The sequence below is a fragment of the Sarcophilus harrisii genome, chromosome 3 (assembly GCF_902635505.1).
Source record: "Sarcophilus harrisii chromosome 3, mSarHar1.11, whole genome shotgun sequence".
Classification (NCBI taxonomy): Eukaryota; Metazoa; Chordata; class Mammalia; order Dasyuromorphia; family Dasyuridae; genus Sarcophilus; species Sarcophilus harrisii.
Window position 1 is genome coordinate 511,164,079 of NC_045428.1, and position 16,882 is coordinate 511,180,960.

Below are 16,882 nucleotides of genomic sequence, written 5' to 3' on the forward strand. Positions count from 1 at the left end.
GAGGGAAGGACAAAGGAAGGAAGGGAAGAAGGGAAGAATGAAGAAAATCAACATTTCTTATGAATTCACTATATGTCAGCTACTGTACTAAGCACTTTACAAATATCTCATTTTCTCATTTTGTCTTTGCAACAACCTTGGGATGTAGATGCTATTAACTTGATTTTATAGTTCAGTTAACTGAGACAAAGGTTAAATACTTTGCTCAGGCTCACCCAGCTAATAAGGGTCTAAGACCAGATTTGAACTTTGGTCTTCCTGACTTGAAACCCAGTGCTCGATGCTCTGTGTCACCATCTAATTGTCTCTACAACTTGGAGAATTCATTTACATTCTCTGTACCTCAGTGACCTCATTTGTAAATGAGGGGGTTGAGCTTGATGACTTCCAATTTCTCTTTCCAGTCCTAAATCTTTGCTCTTGTGACAATATTTTGAATCTCTGCTAGAATTTCTGCAAACATTTGCTAGCAAAAGAGCAGATGGTCTCCAAAATGTTACCAGGTGATGGAACAGAAGGATGGGGTGGACAACTACTAGCAGACAGAATGAATGGGACACAGAATGAGGAAGACAGGGATTGAATAATAGATAATTCCATTGTAATAACGATAAGGAATCTGGAGTGGGTCACAGAGGGGGACAATCTGCAAGGCTGAGAACTGCTCATGGATTTTATCATTATGCCAGGGACCATTATGTTGGTGATAATTATGTTGAGATGTATGTCAAGAAAGTATCATGGAGAGAGACTTGTCCTATGGACTATGCACTGGGAGATCAGATCAGATTGGCTTTGCTACATTTCACAGTGTTGTCATTAATGACCACAACCATCTCCCTGAAATAAAGGCCTACATTTTTAGCACTAACATTCTCGTGGTCATAGCACATTGATGGGAGTCAAGGTATAGCCCAGTCTCCAAAGACAAAAATGGCTGCAGGTTCCCTGAAGTACAAAGAACAAATGTATGATAGGTGTGAGAAGGTTGTCATGTATACTAAAGAAGAAAAGCACAGGACAGGTAGTATAAATAATAACAATCACCAACAATTAAATAGTATTAATTATGTTCCAAGCAATGTGCTAAGTGCTTTACAATTATTCTTTCTCACAACAAGCCTGGGAAGTATATGTTACTTTGCACATAGTAAGTGCTTGATAAATTGATAACTGACTCACTGACTAGGAAGGAATATCTATAATATATTGATCATAGTTCCATCACACTACTACTATAATTGTGTATTTAAAAATATAGTTGATCATTGGGGATTCTCTAGGATATTTTTAAATGTATGATTGAATGTGAGCATAAGCTCCATGAATACAGGACTGATGTTTTATCTAAATTTTTTTTTAGATTTAGATAAATTTTATCTATATTTATTCTAAAGCCTTAGTATGGTACTCTGTACATGGTAGATAGTTAATAAATATTTGAACTGAATTTCTCTGTTTCTTTATATCTGTCTTTCTTCTGCCTGTGTCTCTATTTTCTCTGTCTCTTTTTGTCTCTCTCTCTCTTTCCCTGTTTCTCTTTCTCTCTGTATTTCTCTCTCTCTCTCTCTTTCTCTCTCTCTCTCTCTCTTTCTCTATGTGTATACGTTTGAAGATATTTCTTACATATATCTTTCTATAAAATAGATATAAAATCCAGCCTTGGAGTCAGGAAGATTCAAGTCTAATTTCTAACATAGATTGGCTGAAGAAAGACAATTACAAGCAATTCTGTCTTTACTCAAGCTGGATGTTCAGGTCTTAGAATCAATCAAAGGCCATTTTGAAGAATCAATACTGTACTTAAAAACTAAGTGTCTCCATTGTTTAAAAAAAATATATATGTCAAGAACCCTTTAAGTTATGAGGAAGCATTTTCAGGTACATGTTATGGTATAGTTTTGATAGAGAATGTTTTATATGAGCTTAAAAATTTACCTTTAGGACCTTTGAAAAGTTTGATTTCTACAACTGTCTCCAAAATAGGCCTCCTTCGGCGGACATACAGTCGGACTATCGAACCTGCCTCCTTTAGTGCTTCCACTGCTTTACTATGGGAGACTTCTGAGACATCCACTTCATTTACCCGTAAGATACAGTCATTGACCCTGTATGGAAAGAAAAAAACCCATGATTAAGAATAGATCTTTGCTTCCTGAAATTCAAACATTAACCAAAATAAACGTTATTTAAAGAGGAATATTTACCAAAAACTAATGAGAAAGCTTGCTGAAAAGAATGAAATTATAGTATTTATCAAAATAATGTGGACCCAAGGTGGGAATGGGGTGGTTGGGGAACAACAAAATACAAAATATCACCGATCCATATCCCATTACCATCTTAGTTGAGCTCTTCTTCAATCATATAAAACCCTGAAAATTAGTTGACATGATCAGCTTTAAAAGTGGACCTATGGGGCAGCTAGGAGGTGTAGTGGATAGAGCACCAGCCCTGAAATCAGGAGGACCAGAGTTCAAATTTGACCTCAGACACTTAACACTTCCTAGCTGTGTGACCCTGGGCAAGTCACAACCCTGACTGCCTAAGCAAAAAGAAAAAAAAAAGTAGGCCTAGTATGAATCAGATAGTTAATTTCCCAGGCATTGATAGGTATGGTTTTCTCTCTATTTTTAATCGTTCAAGAAATAGCAATCACTTGAACACAAGAAGTTTTGTGAAAGAAATAAGGAAGGGCAAAGGAAATATAACATGGAATATCAGGGCTTCTTAACCTTTGTTGTGTTGGGGATCCATTAGATGGTCTAATGAAATGTATGAATCCCTTTTCAAAATAATGTTTTTAATGAAAAAAAAACAGCATTATAAGAGAAATAAATTATGTTGAAATATAATATCAAGATTTTTTAAAAAAGCAAATGTATAGGATCCAGATTAAGAGTTCCTGTTATAGCTAAAAAGAAAAATGGATTTTGAATCTGAGGCCTTGATATCTCATTTACTTTTTAACTTTTAAACTCAGTCAAATTGGGCAAATAATATAATTTTATTAGTCCAATTTCACCTTCTATAAAGCAAAAGTATTGGACTAGGTAGTATCCGCAATCTTTTATTACTTTAGGTATATGATGCTCTAATTCTATGTAGCCCTGAAAAAAAAAAAAGTAGACCAGTTCATCTAGTGACAGAGAACAGATGGACAAGCTGGATGGCCACAAAGACATTCCTGAAATATGAAGGGGAAAAATAGACGATCTCCAGCATAAAAGATGCTTCCTCTGCCGAGAAAGTATGGGAAAATGAGAAGCTGGGTTTCCGTAAGCACTGGGAGTAGAGATTCCTGGATCATTGAGAACAGTTTTAACTTCTAATTTCATACTGGTTTTGACTGAAGCACAGCTCACTAAGTACATCTTCCCTGAAGACATACTTTTGTTTTGATTATGCTTTTTAAGAAAGGAAAAGCAGTGGAAAACATAAACCTTCTTAGATTGCCTGAATTTTATTGGTTCACTGGGAATCTTTTTCTAAATAATGTCATACATTTCATCTTACCACCTCACAGATACCTTTATATTTAGAATAACAAACACATATAAAGACAGTCCTGATTCCCTTTTTTTTCTGTCACAACGTCCTTTTTTCTGAAAAAGTCTTAAAAGGAGTCAGGAAGATCTGAGTTCAAATCCAGCTTCAGACATTAACTAACTAGTTATGTGACCCTAAGCAAATAACTTAACCATGTTTGCCTCAGTTTCCTCATGTATAAAATGATTTGGAGAAGAAAATGGCAAACCACTCCAGTATTTTTCCCAAGAAAAACTCAAAAGGTGCCCTGAACAGTTGAACATGACTGAAAAACAATTATATAACAACAAAAATGATTTCAGAAGCATTGAAAGAATAAATTTAGAAAATTAATAAATGATTTGGGTATATGACCTCTTTTGGCAGGCTCCGGGATAGGGTTGTTCTTATATAATTGCTATACTACAACCTCATAATATCTTTCCTTGTGTTTCCTGACACTTTCAGTTCTTTTTATTACTACAATCTAAAATACCAAATGAAAGATTAATTTGATTAATAAGTAAGCTTTTTAAAAATTCCAAATACTTCTACCAGGACTGAGAAATAGCTATTCATAAGATAGTGCACTTCTCTCCAAATACCTACTTAAAAAAAATTAGTCCTCCTTTTCCTTTTCTATGTTTATCAACCAAACTAAAACCAATAGCATTTAGGTAATTAAGACCCTTCCAATATTATTTCTGATAGAAATAGAGATAAGAATTAATGTTATTTTATTGGTATAGAAAATTCTCAGATGAGAAAATTGGCATTAATAAGTCATTGTCTTAGTTTTTAGTTTCATAAAATTGTCAAACACCCTGCCCAGATACCCCATTTAGACCCCATATTCCTGCATGCAGCCTAAACCAGATTAGGGAAATAACAAAATACAATAAAATAGATAATGTCAATATGTGGTTTTCTAAGTCACCATGTACAGATCCATATGTATTATTTACAGACTTCCAGTTCTATTTGAGCTTGACACCACTTCCTTAGAGCACTAAGAATTTAAATGACTTTACTTTCATCACCTATACCAGAGGTCCTCAGACTTTTTAAAGAGGAGGCCAGTTCACTGTCTCTCAGACTGTTGGAGGGCCGGACTATAGTAAAAACAAAAACTTTTGTTTTGTGGGCCTTTAAATAAAGAAACTTCATAGCCCTGGGTGAGGGGGATAAATGCCCTCAGCTGCCACATTGTATTTTGTATCTATCATACAGAATGGAGGATTTTTGAAGTCAAATGATGTTTTGTTTTGTTTTGTTTTTCACTCTGTGATCCCTAGATACAGGAGGAATGTGATAAGAAGAATGATAATGATTTCAATGACCACAATGATGACAATAATAGAAGAAATTAATAAACTACAAATAAATGCAATGACTATTACCATGGATAACTGATAAGGGCAAGTTCATTTTGATGAACGAGATATTCAGTTTTCTTTTTCTTTTAATCAGGTGGTTTTTTTCCTCAACTTTCAAAAGCAGAATGAGTTTAAGTGCTGGCTCCCTGCCCTAGAATCATTTCCTCTAGTCAAAAATACCTGGTTGGCTCTATCTGCAGGCTCCCTTCCATGATGTGGCACACCTGCTCCAGTGCTGTATAAAAACATATAAGAAACTCTGCCTTGAAGATTTTGCCTAAGTATCAAATTATTCTTTCAGCTAGACCTTACTCTCCCAAGAGAAATAGAATGATAAAGAGGAAAAGCACTAAACTTGGAGTTTAAAATCCAAGATCAAATTGCAGTACTGTTATTTGTTAGCTGTATAAATTGCTTCAGTTCCCTGAGAATCACAGAAAATTTGAATTAGATTAGAAATTCTTTGCCTGTCACATGATTAAAAAAAACCCACATTTTTTTCTATTTTTATTTCAATATAATTGTGTTTTATAACCTATATATTTAATTTTTGTATTTAAAATATTATTCTGAAAAGAGGTCTATAAGATTCATCAGACTACTAATAGTATCCATGAAATAAACTAAGAACCCACGTACTAGATGAGCTTGAATTTCTTCTCTAGTTCTGATGTTATTTCATAGTCTTCTCCGATGTATATGATATAAATATGTAAGCATCTAGGGATTATTTATCAGATTATGGTTTTATTAAAATCATTGTATAATTTTATCAAATTAAAAAGAAGTTCTATTTATAAAAGATATGTCCTGTACCATCTTCTCATATTCTTCTTAGTGAGATTAAATCAATATTGGACATAATTACTTAAAGTCAAGAGAAGTGAGATCAAACTCTTCCTTAGATGCTTTCTGCTTAGAATTTATTATGCTTCAGCTAAAGTTAAAAAAAAAAAAAAAGCAGGGGTAGCAATTCTGATCTCAAATAAAGCTAAAGTAAAAATAGATTTTATTAAAAGAGATAAGGAGGGAAAGTATATCTTGATAAAGGATACAGTAAAAAGTGAAGTAGTAACAATACTAAATGTATATACACATATACACCAAGTAGTAGAGCAGAAAAATTCATGGAGAAGATTTTAAGTGAGTTACAGGAAGAAATAGACAGCAAGACTATTTTAGTGGGGGACCTCAACCTGCCCTCTTCGAATCAGACAAATCTAACCACAAAATAAACAAGAAAGAAACTAGGGAGATTAATAGGATCCTAGAAAACCTAGATATGAGAGATCTCTGGAGAAAATTGAATAGGGACAGAAAGGAATACACCTTTTTCTCAGCAGTACATGGCACCTACACAAAAGTTGACCATGTATTTATGGCATAAAAACTTACAATCAAATACAAAAAGGCAGAAATAGTAAATGCTTCATTTTCAGACCACAATGCAATAAAAATATATTCAATAAAGGGGTAGGGAAAGATAGAACAAAACTAACACTGTGGAAATTAAATAATCTAATTCTAAAGAATGAGTTAGTCAAACAACAAATCATAGAAACAATCCATTATTTATCCAAGAGAATGACAATAATGAGACAGCATATCAAAACCTATGGGATGCAGCCAAAGCAGTTCTTAGGAGAAATTTTGTATCTCTAAATAGCCACATAAATCAAATAGAGAAAAAGGAGATTAAATGTATTAGGCATGCAATTTAAAAAGCTAGAAAAAGAACAAATTAAACCCCCCCCCCAATCAAATACCAAATTAAAAATTTTGAAACTCAAAGGAGAGATAAATAAAATAGACTAAGAAAACTATTGAACCAATAAACAAAACCAAGAGTTAGTTTTATGAAAAAAAGCCTAACAAAATAGATAAACCTTTGGTTAATTCGATCAGAAAAAAAGGAAAGAAAAAAAAAAAAAAACAAATCATTCAGCATTAAAAATGAAAGGAGTGAACTCACCAGCAATGAAAAAGAAATTAAAGTAATAATTAGGAGCTATTTTGCCCAACTCTAAGGCAGCAAATGTGACAATCTATCTGAAATGGATGAATGTTTACAAAAATATAAATTGACCAAGTTAATAGAAGACAGAATAAAATACTTAAATAATCCCATTTTAGAAAAAGAAATTGAACAAGATGCTTATGAGCTATGTAATCACTGGCAAATTGTTTCATCCCTCAAGACCTCAGTTTCCCAATTTGCTAAATGGGAATATTGATACTGACATTAACCACAACTCATAGGGCAAGCTCATTTATGTGCTAGGTGTAGATGAGAAATTAGTATTTTAATAAAATATCTCAGGATCTAAATACTATTGTAAAGCTTCTTGGTTCTAAAAGTAGGTATACAAGTACTAATTAAAATTGATGTCTGTTTCTAGGAAGTCAAGAAATTCCAGGAATTAGATCAATTGACACTGATAAAATAGTGTAATGGACTAAAGTATTAGGACTAAGAAGACTTGAGGCAAATTCTTGGCTCTGTCATTTATGAGTTCTTTTGACTCACAGGGCATTTCCCTTCTTTTGGGCTCAGTTTCTTCATCTGGAGAAGGTGATCTCCTAAGGTCCATTTCAGCTCTATGTCCTATGATCAAAATTCTCTCTGCTTTTACATTGGCTACACAAGTCTAATGTGATAAACAGCTTTAATTCCTTTATATTTCTTCAGGAACCATAAATTCCAAATTATATCAAGCTAGAGAAAAAGCACAGAAGTACTTTTATTCTACTGTAGCTTTGTAATCTTGTACATAAATTTGATAAACTAAGTCATAAGGCACTTTTGTCAATGCAAGCAGAGTCCTTGTCAACAAAAATTTCCTCAGGTGAGGACATGTATTACTAACATTTAATGATATCCTTTTCCACTTCAATGACCCATCAGAATATGGAATTAACTCTTAAAGGTAGTATGGCTGTGGTGTAAACTCTGACATATCTTTCTTGCAAGCAAACTGGTCTTTGATTAGAGGATTGACAAATGACTTTGTGCCTGACAGCTGAGGACAGTAGAAATAACTGACATTTATGTGACATTTCAAGTTTACAAAATATTTCATATTAATTATATAATTCAATTAAATGTCATAGCCACCTTGTAAGTGAGATACAAAAATGTGATTTTTTTTCCCATTTTACAAAAGAAGCATGATACGTGGAAAGAGCTTTAGATTTGGAATAAGGGGACTGGGATTTAAATCCTTACCTATAAGAAAACTGGCCAGTTACTTAGCTTCTTTGGTCCTCAGTTTCTTCAACTATAAGATAAAATTGTTAGACTAGATAACTTCTAAATCCTCTTTCAGCAATAAAAAATCAATGATCCTATGATTTAGCTGGAGAGACAGAATGTCAGAAAGTTTAAGCAATTTGCTGATGGTTAGACAACTAGTAAGTCTTTTTCTGAGTTTGTATTCTTTTGTTCTTATTTCTAATGTCAAAATAAACATGTTATAATTTAATATACATGTGTTTTTGCTATATTAATTCATATCCAATTTAAGATGCATAGAATATATATAATTAGACAATAAAATTTTCTGTTTTTAGCTTGTATTTTATCATTTTTAGTTTAAAAGATTATGTGTTTATGATAACTAAACTACTAGAGGACTATGATCCATATGGTTGATTTTTCTAATTGATACAACTTGTTAGTCTTACTGATTCTAAGGCCAGCACTCTTTCTACTACACCTGGTGTCTCTAACATAAGCCTAAATAAATTTGGAGAAGCTTAATACCACAAGCTTGGCCATGAGATGATTTTAAAAATGAATTTTATTGATATCTTTTATTTTTACATCACTTACTACTTTATTACTTTTTACTATTTTATTTACTACTTATTGACTATTACACATTACTTTACTATTGGACTTAAATCACCCTTATGATTATGATTGCCTTTATGATCTTGGACAAGCCACAATCTTGTTGGGTCTTAGTTCCCTTATCTGTAAAATGAGGATACTGGATTATGTCATCTCTAATATCCTTTCCTGGCCTAGGTCTATGATCCTATTTGGATCCTATTTCCATCACAGAGAACTACCCATTATAATAAAGAATAAAAAAGAGAGCGGGAAAGAAAATAAGTCCAGTAAACTAATCAACATCCATGATAGGGTTATTGTTGTTTTTGTTGTCATTGTTGTTTTTATTAGCTACTACATTTCATAGTAATATTTACTTTAATGTCAATAGGTTGCCTCCTCTATTTGGTGAAAGGAGTAGATATTTGAATTAAATCTCAGATCCTTAAGGTAAGTAATGATGTAATTTCATCATAGCAGATGTTACAATTTTAATAATTTCATATGGAAGTTTCCCCTTCAGCTGATAAAAAAAATAAAAGAAAACTACTGATTAACATTTTTGAGATTGTAGGCCACACAGGTGCTTGCCAAATAGCAGCAGCTGGTCCTTAGAAAGTAGATAAACTTATAGTCTGAGGAAAATGTGCAAACATAATATTTACCATCACTCTACAGTTAGAATACAAATTCTGTCTAAAACACTGCTTCTCACAGAAGAGACTTTCTCTTTTTCTTTGTTTTATTTTTATTGTTTTTCCCCATAAAATATAATACCGCTACTGCTCATTACTGATATAGAATATCACTTAAGTTGTCCAAACTTGATGAGGTACATATAATGTAATACAATACAATATAACATAACATGATATAGCATAATATAGTATAATATAATATATGTTATGAACATAATGTAATATTATGTTATGAACATAATATATGTTATGAACTCATCTTCTTGAGTTCAAATCTGTCCTCAGCTAGTTATTAGCTGTATGATCCTGGACAGGTAGCATTTAGCACTGTTTGCCTCAGTTTCCTCATCTGTAAAATAAGCTATAAAAAGAAAAAGACTCTAGAAAAAGATCTCTGCTAAGAAAACCCCAAATGGAGTCACAAAGAGTCAGAAATGACTGAAACAATTGAGCAAGAAGAATGTTTATTGTGACTTAATTTAAAAATATTTCTCTCTTCTCCATTTAGTAGAATCCTTGGTTCATAGATGATTGAGTTTGAAAAAGATGTAGTGCAGGGTTTTTTTCCTTCAAGATGTAACTAAGTATTTGTCTTGCCTGAGTTGGATACTGAAGGCACTTGTTGAAAAGTGGTGGTTATTTCAGTGCAGTGTAGAAATCTTTCTCGAGGGTAAGAGATTTATGAGCTCAAAGTAGACCATGAGATTTGCTTCCTCTCCTTCTGCCCTCCCTCTTGCCCTTTTTTCCCCTACTGGGCTAGTAAGCCATTATTATCCAAATCAATGTCTTCTCACCAGTCACTGATACATTATGCAAGTAAAAATGTCCTTCTTTTCCATTTTGGAACAGATACTGACAGGGTTTATTTATTCTTTAGTCAAAGTCTACAAATCAATACTATCCAACTGTTAGCTAAGAAGGAAAAATGATCTATAAGTCACAAGCTTTGGGCACCCTAAGTAATCCTCTACAAAAATAAGGAGCTAGGCACTCATTGCATTTTGTGCCATTGTATTGAAAAGGCATTCACAGGCAGAATCTCCTTCTAATATAATGACAATGATGGTTTCATTCTTCTGGTCTTCTTTGTTTCTAATTTCTGTCTAAGGTGTCATGATATTAGAATTTAGAAGGATTCTGATACCCCGCCTTCTCAGCACCCCAGGAAAGTTTCTAAAGTGCACCATAAGGAACTATAATTAAAAAGGGACAAAACAAAACAAAGAAAAATAGTTATAAACTTCTTCATCTCATTCAAGATTGCCAGAAATGAGAAGTGCTAAGCACAGAACAAACCAACATTTTGGTCCTCATTGTTTCAAATACTAGCCCATGAAATCCAGCTATAATACAGATCTAGAAGTGTTAGTTAGATTGATAAAGTGATTTTATTCTTTCTAATTTTGTTTTCTTCTGAAGTTTATACATATTTCCTTAGAAATCACCTCAGAAAGATAATTCAATAAAAAGAAAAAAAATCTTTTATAACAGAGACACACAGAAAACCATTTAAAATTCATTTTTTTTCTTTAAAATTATGGAACAACTTTACAAGGAAGTAACTTCTTGCAAAATCATTTTTTGTCTCTTTAGAAGATTCAGGTGAGTCAATTTATGTATTCCTCTCTGAAGAACTTCTACCAAATCAGCAGGGTTTAGAATAGCAAACAGTGATTAACTTCAACATTCTCTGGAGACATATTTCTACTTCTAACATAGGAGGAATTTTTCAATTTGAAACTGGAATGTCACTTAAATAGGAGTGGCTCTCCAGGAAGACAGATGGAATAATCAAATCTAAGAAAGTTTGGAATGTAGAAACCACAGTTTTATCTTCAACCCACAATAGGGAGAGAAACACACTTTAGCAAGAGGAAGACAATTTTAGAACAAGTTTTACAAGTAACCTGACTAGACTAAAAGTAAGGAAAAGTAAAGAAAGAAAAATAGGAAAGGCATAATATTCCAGGCATGCGCACAAGTGCACCCATGTGCACCCATGCACACACACACACACACACACACACACACACAAACATACACACACATGCACACCCCTTTAGGTGCCATCCTGATATTCAGCTCTATGTTTAACCATTTGTCTTTGACTTTCTGGAAAATTATGTCTCCCTTTTTCCTGCTTTTCTAGGTGAACAGAGGGAACAGTGATGGGTATCAGTCAGTCTATATGTCTCTTTAATCTTTCTCAGAGATATGAGAACAAACTACCCTTTAAAGAAGTAAACCTCTTATTGTACAATGCAATATTTTCAGATGTTTTTTCTTATTTTAATAATAATATTTGTTATCCCAAAGACACAAAAAAAGGAAAGGATCTATTTATACAAAAATTATTTATAGCAGCTCTTTTTATGGTGGTTAGGAATTAGAAGTCACAAAAAATGTCTATCAGTTGGGGAATGGATAATCAAGCTTTCCCTGTATCTTACTGACCAAAAGAAGACTATGGATTTAGTATATCTACATTCTAGCATTTAGAAAAGCAAAGTGGCAGAAAGTGGTTGGTCTTATTATCTGGACTAGCTTTAAATTGTAATTCTACATTATTTGGTTGCATGAACATGAACAACCTAAGTCTCAGTTCCTCCTAATCTTTAAAATGCTGATAAACATGTTTATATTATCTAACTTATGGGGTTTTTGTGATGAAGAGCTTTCTAAACTATATAGTATTCTAGTGATGTGGGTAAATTAACAAAATGGCTTATAATATCACTATGTACAAATTGAAGGGATGCAAAATTACACAATAGTACAGATAGGTGGATTTAGAATTGGTTGGTTCACAGTATTGATAAGTAGATTTATGATTCCTTAAAGAAGTCTTAGAGCTTTGTTCCTAATTTTTTTTCTGTTAGTTATTTTTAATTATTGATTTGGATGAAGACATGCTTGCAGAATTTGTAGATGAACCTGAGAAAGCTAACTTATCAAATGAAAAAAATTAGGTTCCCAAATGATCTCAAAAGACTTATATATTGGGATGAACTAATAAGATAAAATAGCAATAAACAAAAGTTCTATATTTAAATTTAGAACAATCAATAGCACAATTACTAGATGAGGGTGGAAGACAGAGCTAGTGGGCAGTTTCTATGAAAAGGATATAGCTATTACAATTAATTACAATCTTATGAATCAGAAGCTAGATGGGGGAGAACAAAACATAATATTGGTCTATAATACTATAAGTACAATTTATTTCTTTTTAATATTTTTGTTTTTATAATTTGTATAGTAATTAAAGTTACATAGTTACTTATACAAAGTTAATAGTTACATAGTACTCAGAATCACATTGGGTAGAGAAGAAAGAGTCCTAATCACAGAATATAATTCCTAGACCAAACTGGACTCTTCTCTATTTCTCATACATTCCTACTTCATCATACCTTTGGCCACAGCTATTCCCCATGCCTAAAATGCCTCATTCTCTCATGGACCGGTAGATTCCTAGTATTTAAAAACAAGTTAAATACTACCTCTTTTATTGAAGGCTTCCTGATTCTCCACTATCTGTAATGATTTCCACTAAGACGTCATATTATGATGTTTTCATCTGTCATATAACCACCTTGTCAGTTTGTCTGTTCTAATAATCAGTATTTGTGACATATTCCTACTAGTCCATAAACTCTATGAGTGCACTGTCAGAGACTTGTCAAACTGGTTTTTATCAACTCTACCTCTAGAATTGAAATCTCAACACAATAAGTACTTAGTAAATGTTTTCTTAATTGAATGAAATGGAAAAGAACAAGCAAACATATTTGGGGTACTGTAAAGAAAACAAAACAAAGATATTGACTAGATCATATTTGGAAAATTCCCAATGCTTTCAAAGACATCAAGCTTATCTTCTTAACATCATTATTGATTTGCCTCTGAATCATGGAAAATTATTATCTACAAAGATTTACAATTGTAATTCATTTTGAGTCTGAAAATTTTGAAACTGTGAGTAAAATATGTCTTGAAGGGAATAAAAATTTATTAAATATCTACTATGTACTGGATACTATGTCAAGTGTTTTCCATATATTGTATTATTTCATCTTCTTATGAACCCTGAAAGAATGGTATAGTTATCTCCATTTTATAGTTGAGGAAACTCAGGCAAACACTGATTATTTTCTTAATGTCAAATTTAAAAGCAATTCCTGGTCCAGTGTTATATGCATTGTGTCACCTAGTTCTCTTCAGAATTTCCATGATGTACCGTGAAGTAAAATATTCCAAAATTGAAGTAAAGTTAGTGGGGAATGATAAAACGATGCCAACATCTAGAATCACTGTTTCCATGATGGTTCACAACCATCCCTTTAATAATATGTAATAAAAAATTTAGTGGAATAGAAGTCAAGATCCTTGTGTTATAGCTAACAAACTCCATTCTTTTGAATTTCATGGATCAAAAAGAGATAGACCAATAATGAGCAAGAGAGTATAAAAGAGCAGCCTAATATTTTGCACCATTTTCTATAAAATATAAAAAATTGAAAGCAGGATTCCATTGAGTGTAAATTCTTTGAAAGGGGATAAATAAGAGAATGTGGCTAAAAATAACACAGAAAGAGATAGGATGGGTGGATACCAGTGGAAAGAGTGAGCAGATAAATAAGGTTATGACTGTCTCAAAGAAATCTGTTAATTCAACAAACCTGAACAGATTTTATTGCCCTATTCTTTCCAATAGGCTCTCGATATAAATTCAGATGCCTTTCAAAAACAATTAATATAGACATCCTTTATTTATTTATCCATGTTCATTATTCAACATTTCTTTTACATAGACTATAATAAAATATTAAGCTCTTCAATTCAGGAAGCATATATTTATTTCTTTTGTACTTTCTTATGGTACCAAGGAGTCAAACCATATCAGACCTTCCTTAAGTTCCTACAGTAGCATGTGCTAATGTCATTGAGTTAAGTTAATCATCTTAGCTGGATTTTCAAAATAAGATGCACTAGAATTTTGTTTTTAAATGAAATCAAGCTCACTGGTCTATAGTTTGCAAATCCTATACTTGCATATGATCAAGGAAATGCATATGTTGAAAAAGAAATAGATCAAATATGATTATAGATAGACTTGCCAATATTTTGCACTGGTATCCATGAAATAGTAAAAAGAATTGGAAGAAAAGCCTTAAGGAGAGAATAAATCCTTTACTGAAGGATCAATAGGAAAATAATGACAAGAATAGTTCAGGATGATATGACCATTATTGACTTCTTATCCCATTTCCCATAGCACCTATTCCAAAAGTTTCTTTTGTCATCTGCTACCATAGTTCTTTTGAGATAACAGATTTTCATGATTTATAACTAAATAGCATCACTAGGAAAATACTGTGTTAAAAAAGAAAAAAGTTACCATCACTGAACAGGTTGAAATAACATAAAAGATTAAAAGATTCCCCAATATAATCCAACCTATATGCTCTTCTTCCACCTATGTGCTATTCTTCTGTTTAAGCAATATCCATTCAACATCTGTTAACAATGCAATTTTACTTTCTGAAGATCAATGCTTCTATGAAAATTTCTAATTTATGTATGTTTATTATGCCTGTACCCCCATATACTCTATGTGCTAACTTAAAACAATATTCATACCCTTTCATAACTTTTTCATAACCATAATGAAGGGTAGGCTACAGAAGCAAACAATCATTGTAGCTCATAGTTATTGACTACTTGTCCTGAAATGATCTATTTTTATCTGGCTATACCAGCACTCCTGGATTATACTGTCCTAAATCTCTTAGCATCCCTAGCTTTCATTGATGCTCAGATGCTTTGTCATCTACTCTGGGTTTTCTTTTCTGATAACCTTAGAAATTAATTGTATACTGTCTGTATATATACTGTATATATACATATATATTCCCTGATTTATATAATGTATTTCTACTGAAGAAAAAAGTTCCTTGAGATCAGATTGTTCATTTGTTTTGTATCTGTATCTCTAAAGCCAAGCACAGTTTCTTCCATACAGAAGGCCCTTAGAAAATGCTTGTACAGGTAGATTGGATCTCTTCTTATCAAAATCTTTCTCTTTCCATATAGCCTAGATCAGGTAGCAACCCTTTTGAAAACTCTCCATTTTCCCCAATCCCCAAAAGTATACATGCTTTATTTCCCTCCCACCACCTGCCATATTGTAAGCTCACGTTAAGGGCAGCAGCCATATAGTGAACTGCTGTGTGTAAGCCAAGCAGTTAACAAATTTGAAATTGAGTTGATATCTACTCAGTAATATTCCCTAAGTGGTCAAACAAATGAGGGAATAATAGCCCAAAGGGCCACACTCAGGGGGAAGTCAGATAAAACATTTAATGTCTAGAGAAGAAGCTCAGTAATGTACCAACAAATGGAAACCACAGAGTTGGGATAATTGCTTTGCATGCACTTAGGGAGAAAAAAAAATCAATTATTTAAAACAATTCCATAATCTGTTCATAAAGACAAGGAACTAGTATGTCTACATGAACCACAGTGAAAACAGGAATAGTATAAATGTTAGAGAATAAGAAAGGTCTTCTTGTGAATCCCAGGTTCACCAAAAGATTATAATAATAATAATATGTTTTTGATGCCATTTCTATGATGAGAAAGAAAGAAAATGAGGGAAAAAAGAGGGAGGCAGAAGGGAGAGAGAAAGGAGGCATGGAAATGTCAGCAAAAGGGAAAGAAAAAATGTACTCATTTATAAAAGGTACATAATTAAAAAACAGAAATTGAGCTTAAGTCCTAAACATTAGTACTTCCTTTTCTAAGTCTATTTAATTAAATCTGTTTGCCCCTTTCCAGTGCCATTTCCTATAGTATTAGTAGTCTATACTGGGCATGTTGAATATCTATCAATCAGATACTATCCAGCTACTGACCAGTGAATTATGGCTGTGTTTATATTCCTGTTCAAGACCTAATGGTTTATTTATGTAACTGTCCTCATTAGGACCTGGTAGCACATAACATATTGGAACAAAAGAATAAACACTGACCCAACTCATCATTTTACCAGATTCAACAAACACTATTTTGATGTGCTAGCAGCCCTTAATGAAATCCTTAGCCATCCATTAAATAAACAAGCTATCAGATTGAAAACATGGACACAATCTACTAATGGGCTGGACTCTTAAAGTCATATATAAATAGTAGTGAAAGTAAGCTGACTAAGATGGCTGTATTTCAGCTTGTGAGAGGAAGAACTCTACCTCACATATAGCATCATCGATTCAGAGTGGGAAGAAATCTTGGAGGTCATCACATCTATGTGGACATCAGCCCAAAATTGTGGAACCTAAAAAAGCGAAAAGTAAGGAAAAAGGTGACTATCTTCATATATCTGAAGGATTGGCAGGATGTTTTCTCCTGACAATCCCTCAGATACATGAAGATAGTCATTTCTG

General features: G+C 32.8%; 1 protein-coding gene across 7 annotated transcripts in view; it reads right to left on the reverse strand.

The window, feature by feature from the left end:
• Positions 1–16,882, reverse strand: part of DLG2 (discs large MAGUK scaffold protein 2) — a 1,520,398-nt gene that overhangs the window by 699,820 nt on the left and 803,696 nt on the right. For all 7 annotated transcript variants that reach the window (XM_031963714.1, XM_031963717.1, XM_031963716.1 and 4 more), the window contains one exon: positions 1,939–2,108. In XM_031963714.1, coding sequence (XP_031819574.1) covers positions 1,939–2,108 — 170 coding nt within the window. The remainder of the gene's footprint in view (positions 1–1,938; positions 2,109–16,882) is intronic.